The sequence below is a fragment of the Nelumbo lutea genome, chromosome 8 (genome assembly GCF_056320005.1).
Source record: "Nelumbo lutea isolate HS-2025 chromosome 8, American lotus-T2T, whole genome shotgun sequence".
In the NCBI taxonomy this organism is placed as follows: domain Eukaryota; kingdom Viridiplantae; phylum Streptophyta; class Magnoliopsida; order Proteales; family Nelumbonaceae; genus Nelumbo; species Nelumbo lutea.
In genome coordinates, this window is record NC_142691.1 from 23,429,927 (window position 1) to 23,440,890 (window position 10,964).

A 10,964-nucleotide genomic window follows, 5' to 3' on the forward strand; every position below is an offset into this window, starting at 1 on the left:
GTTACTTCAGTACATCATTTATTATTACATTTCTTCCTTCTCTCTCAGTGGCTGCAAAAATCGAATCCACATCTATGATCTATGCTGGAGCGAATCATCTAACATACCAATTGAGCCACCTCTTAGTTGGCTTTCTACTGGTTTCTATGACATGGGAAATGCATACAATTATTTCTTCCATAAATCAACTTTTTCTTTCTATTTTCTTTTAGATTAAATAAAAAGATGCATCTAAGTAAATCTTACTTTTATTGCTAATTAAAATACCTTCTCCATCGGGTTGACTTTATTTTCTCTGGTTTATTGCATGTGCAGGGAAAAGAAACATTGAGGCCCCATTCGCTTTTCGGTAAGTTATTTATCCGGGTAAATGCATTTACCCATAAACACTTACTCGGGTAAGTGAATTTATCCATGTTCTTTTATTTCCTAGGTAAATAAGGCAATGACCATTAGCCATAATAATTCATTATTAAAAGAGACATTTTTGTTACATTCAAGTGTTAGTGACTTTCCCCCTAGGTGAGAACCCACCTAGGAGAGATGGATATCGTTTACCCAAAAATGTGATATAAGGATTATTGATACGTAGAAAAATAAACTTTTCATAATCGCCACATAAACGTGAAAAAAGAACATGAGTTTCTTGACCAATGTTCGAACTTGAATGTTTTATGGAAACATGGGTGAGAATACGAACCGAGTACAGGAGAAAAAATTTTAAAATTACCAATACGAGCCGAGCTAGTTAAACTCTCGCAATCAAAAAATTTCAACCAAATAATAAACCATTATACTTAAATTGAAATGGAGGCAAAAGGAAATAATTATACTTGGAGAAATTGAAAAATTGGATTGGGTCATTAATAATTACCAATGGAGACATATGTTTCCTGAAGCCTATATGACCAATTAGCCTTTTCTAGTGCCGATCACACCCCACTTCTTTTATCAACTCAGAATCTAGGGTCCTAAATCGTTCAAGTTCGAACAAATGTGGACAATGTGTGCTGGGATTGAAAAAATAACTGAAGAATCGTGGCACCAAAATTTTAGAGGTTCTTAAGGTCACCAATTTCACTTGAAGTCAAAGACATTGGCAGACAAACTAAAATATTAATTGGAACTAAATGGAATTTGGAAATTTCTTCCTACAAAAACAAAAGATCTTAGAAGGAATACAAAAAAGTTCTAATCATTATATATAATAAAACAAGGTGATCTATGTCAGCAGTCCTCTCCTTGCAATACAGGTATTTATCTGTATTTTTTTTCTTATTTTTTTTTAAATATAAAATAATAATCATTGTCATTAATAAAGTTGTATATCATTAATAAAGCTGCACATTGTTACCAATATATTATAGGAGAACGACGGTTCAGCCCAGGGTCAGAAATTTTAAGCCCAAAGTACAGTTGGGGTGTGTGCCAGATCGGAATTGATGCAGTTCACAGGCATTGGTGTATAGAGTGAGGGATTTTGACATTTTCAATGTTTATAGGTCTGCAGTGGAATTCAGAAATATGCATTGGGCCTGTCCATACTTTTCCATATATTATATTATTAGAGAGAGAGAGAGAGAGATAGAGAGAGATGTTAGGATGTTTGAGTATTTTAGGCCCCTTTAAGGACTAATGAACTCATGTTACAAAACCCCCAAACCCCTAATATTAATAAAATAATATAATATTATTAAATTAATAATAAGATAATAATAATAAAATAACAATAGCGAACAAATATATTAATTATTAAATATATTAATAATGTATAAATAAAATATTAATACAATATATTTTGGGTAAAAAATAATTTTAGTAATAGTAATATTACTAATAACTAAGTAATAAATAAACAATAAAATAAAAATAATAATATTAATATTAATAATTACATAATATAAAGTACAAAAATAATAATATTAATAAAATTCATTATAAATACTAAGATATTAATTATTAAAGACTAATAAAATAATAAAACAACAATCAGAGTTCAATTTCAATTCCGATACTATCCATGAACCAAATAGACCCTAAAATAGATTTATCTTATAACAGTTAATAAAAATGAAGAAATTTTGGTTTCCTTAAAATGTTAATTAAATTGCTTCAATTCCACTTAAAAATAAAACATAATAAACACTATATATATATATATATAATCTTACCCCGTTAATCATTAATTTAACTCTCTCTCCTCCAATAACCCACTCCACTAATTCTCTCTCCTCTCAATTACTCCATCAAATTGCTTTTTTTTTTCTTTTTTCCTTTTTCTCTTTTCCTTCTTTATTTTTATTTTATTTTCTCTCTTATCCTTCTTTATTTTTATTTTATTTTCTCTCTTATCCTCATTAATATAATAAACCAAAATCAATTTGCTTAGGGGTGACCATTTTAGTCTGGCCTGGGCCCTAGCCCTTGGTTGCATCAGGCCCATAAATTTTAGGGCCAAGTTGGGCCTAATATATTAAGCGAGCATGGGACCAACTAGACCTATTCATGGGTCGGGCCAGGCCGGGTTTGGGCTGGGCTTTTCCTCTTTATAAATTGAAAACGACCGGCCCAAGCTCAAGCTCGGCTTGACCATTAGTCCTAGATCTTGAGGCTGAGTCCGGCCTTGTATAAAGTTGAAGCCCGACCTAGACAAATATTTTATATTATATTAATTATATATTATATATTATATATTATATATTACTTTTCTACTAAATATGTAATATTATTGGGTTAGGGTCAGGCTTGGGCCAGGTTTATAGTCAGGCATGATGTTTAAAGCCTGAGTCCGAGTTCATTGGGCTACTTGACCCCATGAACAAATGATAGAGAGAGAGAGAGAGATAATTCTAAGACATAGTTCCCACAATTTCCATCATTAACCTATTTAGCATCTTTGCATGCCCCCTACTATACAATGAAAATAGATCACCAGCTCTCTTCTCCTTCCAATTTAGAAAACCATTCAAATATTAGTTATGAAGTCTCAACCTCTCAACCGCTCTTCTCTCTTCTCAAAGACCACCAGTCCACCACCGTTCATTGCCAATGATTCCACCATTCTTGTTGGTGGAAGTGAAAAACCAAGTTCTTCCGCATTATAAGACTAGATTCTTCTTCTTCATCTTCTTCTTCTTCTCTGCTTTTGAAGTGAAGCAACGGTCTCTCCATAGTATCTATGGATTTTGAGGGAAACAAGAGATGGCGAGAGAGCATCAATAGAGTATAAGTGGAGGAGGTGGGAGTAGTAGAGGGTATTTAATGGTGGTGGCGGGTAAGAGTAAGATGTGGGATGAATTGGAGCAGCAGGATGCATAAGTGGATGAGCTGTTGGTGGTGTTGGGATACAAGGTTAGGTTGTTGGAGATGGTGGAGGTGGTGCAAAAGCTGGAGAAGGTAGACATGGTATTGGATAGCGCTCAAGAGGATGGGCTTTCCCATCTTTCTTCTGAGAATGTTCATTACAACCCATTTGATCTTGTTAGTTGGCTTAAGAGGATGCTTTCTGAGCTCAATGCTCCTCCCAACTTTGATCATACTCCATCTTAACAAGCTTCTTTGCCTCAGTCCCTCAATGACTTACTTCTAGCACCAACTGAATCTTCCTCCATCACCACTGCCGATTTTCCTAATTCTAGGTAGCAGCAGCAAAAGATTCAACCTTGGCAGCAACAACAACAATAATAGCAACAGATAGATCAACCTTCTCCAATTTATGATGAGCCTACAAATTATGATCTTAGGGCAATTCCAAGCAGGGCCATTTACAATCAGATGGAACCGTCGAACAAACGGATGAAATCCACAATAATAGCAACAGATAGGCAGCTCGGCACCCGGTCAGCCCGACACCTCACAGGTAGCTCGGCACCTGGTCAGTTCGGCATCTCACAGGTAGCTTGGCACCAGGTCAGCCCGACACCACATAAGTCCCAGTCACCTCTTTGGCATGGGCAAAGTCAAGAAGAGTGCACTACGAATCAGCAGTAATGTGGCCCGTAGGCCGTAGGTTTTGGTAGCTTTCTAATTCCAGTGTAGGATATGTCCAGATATCTTAAGATTTTCAAATTACCAATCGAATCAAACAAGTCATTACTGAAGTGTAAATTGCGCAAGCACAACACACGTAGGCATCTCCATGGAATCTTCTCTTTCTAGGAAGAAGAATCATACAGTAGAAATGTGTGCGGAGTCTTAACTTTGTACAAGGCATCTTCTAATCTCTCACGTGTAAAATGATTAGGAAAAAGCGACAAATAACGAGCCTTTGTAGGAATACTACTCCCCAGCCTACCATCTTCATGCTGTTCCAATCTCAAACACATATCTTTTGAAATAAATCGTGCTAAATCATGAATCAGAGCATGCATCACAAACATTGGTTCACCATTTCTATTCAAACGCTCAGAATATTGAAAAAATGACACGAGACATAACTCATCAAAATACTCCTTGCCAATGTCTTCTATTTGTCTTCTTCCTTGGGGAAGTATAAAACCCTCTCCTATCCATAATAAAACCAATTCCTCCTTCTCAAACATGTAGTCTTTGGGGAAGACGGAACAATAAGCGAAGCACTTCTTCAGATGTGCTGGGAGATGGTGATAACTCAGCATTAGATCTAACATTATTTCTTCTAATTCCCATATTTCGTGGGTCAATACATATTCCCACTTCTCCTTTACAATTGGAGTATGTAAAAAGCATCCAAGTGACTTAACTGCAAGAGGCATGCCTTTACATTTGTCCACTATTCTTGGATCAATCGCTTCCAGACAAGGATGTTTGCTCAGAACATGATCGTTCAAAGATGCATATTGGATGAAGAGTGACCAACAATATTCATTTTCTAAGACTCTAAGGCGGTGAGCAGAAAGGGTACCCATGAGTAATGTGTTGGGCCCAGCCCATTATGGGATATTGACCCATATTATAGCCCATTCTCCTTCAGCCAACTGTTTTTTTTTCAAAGAAACAAAAACTAGGGTCAGATTTTCTTTTGCGCGCGGCGTGTTGAAGAGAGAGAGGAAAAGAGAGAAATCGAAATACTGTGCAGATTTCTCAATGCACAGAGTTCATCAAACGGCCGGAACTTTCCGATCCACCGTCCGATCGAGCAGAAATTTGGATAGTAAGTGTATAACTCAATTTTCTTCATTCTGAACGGTCGGATCTTTGATCGGAGCTCTGAATCGCCGGTTATTTGAGGTGGTTTGGAAGATTATTTAATAGCCAATAGAAAAAGAAGTTTCATCTATCATGTGCTCTATATAGATTGCCAACAACATTTTGAATGCAGGTGTAAAATTATCGTTCTGTATGCCATGGTGGATGAATGTTATTTTATCGATGCAACATTCGTGAACACTTTGTATCAAGTTTGTACACTAATCAATATTAATTCATCAAAATTTATAAGAGCTATTAACTTGATATATTGATACATTAGCTGGGTAGTCTTAGCGGAGATGTGAATTTGAGTCTCACTTTCGGTTAGTACCTACCTAGAAAAGTTAATTAGTGTGTTGTGTTAAAATACTAAACTTAAAATGATTAAAGTTTCCCTTGAAACCATCTAATGGAAAAAGAATAATTGGGCACTTTATCTTTCTCTTTTAACCATTTTAAACACAATAAGACGGTTACAGTTTAAATCTGAATTTGATCCATAATCTGATATAATAGTATGATGCAAATGCGGATCTAGAGATTTCATAATTGGATATAGATGCAAATGCTCAGATCGGATCTGTTTACGATTCTACTGCCCGCATTACGTGTGGGCTTGGTGTAAATTTGAGCTAGACCAAGATTGTTAGAAAATAATGACTTGAACCTGGAAATTTGTAAGTGTAGTCAAGCTGGGTTAAGTTATAAAAATAATCTTAAAACATTTCTAATTGGGTTATTATTAGTTTTATTATTTTAATTAATTTATATACTTTTATATAGAATAGAAATGATTTTTTTATTACTTTTAATAATTTTTCCACTTTTATTATTAATTTCAATTATCTTATTAATATTAATTATTTTTAAATAAAATTCAAATATGAACCATTGTTCAAAATTTCGCAAGGTATCGATTGATGATATCGTTCCATTAAAGGCCGAGTACATGAGACATATAGAAATTAATCGTTGTATTTGTTTTTGTTTGTATCGGGCATCAGGCCAATATGGCCCGCATCATATTGTTTAGGGTTTGTATTTGTTTTTGTTTGTATCATCTGATACAAACTAGATACAAGCCAATACTCTAATGCATTGATCGATACATTACGAATTAATTACTTTAATTATTCTCTTTCTCAGTAATGTTTTTTTATTGCTAATCCTTCTAATTAATTTCTCTCACCCGCTCTGCTCCCACTAATGTTTCCTTTATTACTAATTCATTTCATTAATTTCTCTCTCTCTCTCTTTAATACTTAAAGCAAGTTTGAATTTGAATTTCAAATTTGGCACACCATTCTAACATCTAATGCACATAATTTTGGGTGTAAAAACCAAAGCATACTATAAGAACGTTTAAACCTTGGTCATTAGTTTGTAACAATCATGAGAATCTATTCTATTGTTCACACTTTATGCATTTTGATCCTTAAATAGACATTTTCATTTTAGGTGATATTCGGTATTGTAGTAAACCCATGAGATAATGGGTTTCAAACAATGCCACGCCACTTTAATCAATTCGGTAATGGTGTGGTGTGGTTTGAAATCTACTATCTAGTGGTGTAGACTACACCACACCCCAAAATATCGGCCGCACCAATAATTCGTGGTTTCAACCATACCACAGGCCCCTCTACCTATCCAATACTTCTCATATAATATTTTTTTAATTATTTGTTTTATATCTAATTAATAATATTTATCTTACCATTACATTGTTATTACTTTGTATTAAAAGTAGGAATTATACTTTTATATTATTACTATTTTTAATAATTCTAGATTAATTTTTTATTAATTATTTATCATTAATATTAGTTCTCTTATTTATGTGTTTAATATTTGTATATTACTTTTAATATGTTATGGACACACCGCCCGGCAGCACACTGCGGTGCAGTCATAGGCAGCGGCATGCACAGCAGGCCGCATAGTAGCACGCACCACCCGACAGCGCCGCACAGCAACATGCACCGCCCGGCAGCACGCAGCACACACCGCCCGGCAGCGCGTAGCACGCACCGCACGACAGCAGCACTAGGCAGCAGCACGCGCCGCACGACAGCAGCACTGGGCAGCAGCACGCACCACACGATAGCAACACTGTGAGACGCACGCGTCGCCCGGCAGCAGCAGTAGGGCGGCACCCACACGACAGCTCATCAGGGTGGGTCCACACTTATCTTACCACATCAGCTCTGCTCGCCAACTCGCCGCCAGCTACTCCATTCCTCATCCCTTATCCTTATCTTATCTTATCTTATCTTAAGTAAGAGTTGTGCTACCATTAGGAGTAGGTAATTAGGAGTTTGAGTTTAAGTTGGATTACCCTAGCCTAGCCGAATCCAACAAGGAGTTTCCTTCTGTAATCTCCTATTTAAGGAGCTACGAATTGAAGTAAAGGCATTCACTTTTCAACCAAGAAAGGTGTTAGGAGAGTTCGGGCGATCTCTTGGACAAATCACCCACGCGATTGCCACAATAGGGTCTGTACGCAAGGGCAAGGGCAAGGGAAGACAGGAGTCTCTCCCAGTGGACCGACCCATGATGAGATCCTACGCGTGGGCCCATAACATTTTGGTATCAGAGCCTACCGTCATGGGGGAACAAGAGCCACTGTCTTCCAAGGTCCACGAACTGGAACACAAACTTGTAGAGACCAGCATGGAAGTTCGTGAGGTCAAGGATGATGTCCGGGAGCTTCGATGCTTGCTGGAGACATTCTTAGCCAATAGGGAAAGGAACTCAGAAGGAACCGCCACCAACAATAGCCGTAGGCCGGACTGGGCAGAAACGTCTGGCCAACATCAAATGGCCACCCCGACTGCCGTTGTTATCCCCAAATACAGTCGGCTAGAATTTCCGTCCTATAACGGCACTGGAGACCCACTGGGATGGTTGTACCACTGCGAACAGTTCTTTCGCAACTAGCGCATGACAAAGACAAGGTCAGTTTGGCCGCTTTCCACCTCACAGAAGAGGCACAACTCTAGTTCTACTGTCTAGAGCAGGAAGAACCCGGGCTTAGTTGGGAGCAATTTAAATCCTATTGCCTCCTGCGGTTTGGACCCCCGCTGACAAGTAACCCGCTGGGCGAACTAATCAACCTCAAGCAAACCGGGACTATGGCGGATTATCGGCGCCAGTTCCAAACCCTTCTCGCTAGAGCAGCCTTGGTACGCCCAGACCAGCAAGTCGACATGTTCACAGCAGGGCTAGTGGAACCCCTAAGAGTGGAAGTCGAGATGCAGCACCCCCCTAATCTAGTCACAACTATGAACCTCGCACGTGCCTTCGAAAGGAAGATGCAAATCTCCCATGGGGGCTTCAGTATAGAACGGCCGATATCAACATGGACGCCTTCGAAGACATCAGGAGTGACTTCCTCTTCGATCACCAGCAGAGAACCAAGGTTTCCTGCGGGCAACCCCTCCAGATCAGTGTCAAGCATAGGAAGCAGCAGGTCTGCACCCCCCATTACGCGGCTGCCCGAGCCGAGATGGCGGAACGGCGCGCAAGGGGGCAGTGCTTCAACTACAATGACATGTACTCCGTCGGCCACAAGTGTAAGAAGTTGTTCAGTCTCCTAGTAGAAGAACAAGAAGAGGAAGAGGACGAACCTGCTACATCAGAACCAAAAATCTCCCTCCATGCCATTACGGGGGTCAAGACCTCCCAAACCATGCAACTGAGAGCATTGACAGCAGAGCGACCAGTCCGTATTCTGGGCGACTCGGGTAGCACCCACAATTTCATCAGCTAATAGGCAACCCGCAAGTTAGAACTGCCCATGGAAAGAAGGCCACAATTATAGGTGGCCGTGGCAAACGGGGAAAGAGTTCACAGCCCCGGAATTTGCAAGGACACCAAAATTCAAGTTGGAACAGAGTTCTTCCAAGCAGATTTATTCGTACTATCCTTGGATGAATTTGACATCGTCCTAGGTGTCAAATGGCTGATCACGCTTGGACCAATCCTATGGGACTTCACCGCCCTAATCATGACCTTCTACTTGGATGGCAAACCAGTCACATGGAAGGGAACTAGAATAAGAACAAGGGCGCAACTACATACACTCCAAGGTGGGGACTCACGTGCAACAGATATGGAAAGGCTCCTTACGGACTTCTCTGCTGTATTCAAGGAGCCCAAGGGGCTTCCCCCTCCCAAAGCTTGCGACCACCGAATTCCTCTGATAATCGGATCAGATCCCGTTGTTGTCAGGCCCTACCGCTACCCACATCGGCAGAAAGATGAAATAGAAAGGCAATGCGCAAACATGTTACAGCAAGGGATCATCCGCCCCAGCCGCTCCCCCTTCTCCTCTCCAGTTCTTTTGGTGCCCAAGCAAGACGGGACTTGGAGATTCTGTGTGGATTACAGAGAGCTTAACAGTCGAACGGTCAAGGATAAGTTTCCCATCCCAGTCGTAGATGAGCTGTTAGATGAACTCCATGGAGCGCAATACTTCTCCAAGCTAGACCTCCGATCAGGATACTTCCAGGTCCGAATGACCCCAGAAGATGTAGAGAAAACGGCTTTCAGAACACACCATGGCCACTTCGAGTTCCCGGTCATGCCCTTCGGTCTTAGCAACGCGCCCTCCACATTTCAGGCCCTAATGAACGAGGTGTTTCACTCCCATCTCCGCAGATTTGTCTTGGTATTTTTCGATGACATCCTAGTCTATAGCAAATCGTGGGTAGAGCGCGTGCAGCATCTGCGAATTGTTCTTGAACTCCTGCAACAACATTAGCTTTTCCTCAAACGGTCAAAATGCTCCTTTGGGGAATGCAGGGTCCTTTACTTAGGACATGTGATTAGCGGTCAAGGGGTCACTGTGGATGACTCCAAGATTCAGACCATCAAAGAATAGCCCAGACCGCAATCCGCCAAGGCCCTCCGCGGTTTCCTAGGGCTGACCGGATACTACTGCAAGTTCGTTCGCAATTACGGACTGCTGGCAACCCCGCTAACAAGTCTACTCAAGAAAAACGCCTTCCTTTGGGACGGTACAGCTGAAGCAACCTTTGTAAAATTAAGAGAAGCCCTCTCCTCCACACCAGTTCTACAGTTGCCAAACTTTGATCTTGAGTTCACAGTGGAGTGTGATGCATCCTGCACCGGCATAGGCGCGATACTACAGCAACAAGGGCACCCAATCGCCTTTTTTAGCCGCAAGCTGGCCAATCGCCACCTTAAGTTGTCCGCCTACGAACGAGAACTTATTGGCCTAGATAAGGCAGTGCAGCACTGGAGGCCGTACCTGTGGGGAAGATCTTTCATAGTCAAGACGGACCATTACAGCCTCAAATATCTACTGGAACAACGGCTCACCACCTCGCCACAGCAGCATTGGGTCAGCAAACTCCTTGGATTCGACTTCCGAGTAGACTACAAGGCTGGGGCCTTGAACCGTGCCGCAGATGCCTTGTCCCGTTGAGAAGACGACATGCTACTCCATGCAATCTCACAGCTCCGAGCCTCCCTGATGGAAGACATTCGGAATGAATTGCCACAGTCACCCGAATGGAACGATCTGCTCAAGAAAATATAGGCGGGAGTGACCAACTCCAATTGGAGCATGCAGGACGGGTTGGTACTGTACAAGGGCCGAATTTATCTTCCAACCGACTGCCCCTTAATTCCCTCCGTTATCTCCAGCATACACAACGCCACGCATGAGGGTATCCAGAAAACACTGCACCGCATCCATGCAGATTTCCACTGGCAGGGCATGAAGGCTTCGGTATGGGACTTCATCTAGAACTGTTCAACGTGACAGC

General features: G+C 40.6%; 1 protein-coding gene across 1 annotated transcript; it reads right to left on the reverse strand.

Annotated features, from left to right (window-relative positions):
* Positions 1-4,154: 4,154 nt before the first annotated feature.
* Positions 4,155-4,886, reverse strand: LOC148843354 (putative disease resistance protein RGA3). Its single transcript, XM_088959400.1, has one exon. It carries the CDS (start codon positions 4,884-4,886, stop codon positions 4,155-4,157), a length of 732 nt encoding a protein of 243 aa, XP_088815526.1.
* Positions 4,887-10,964: the final 6,078 nt, after the last annotated feature.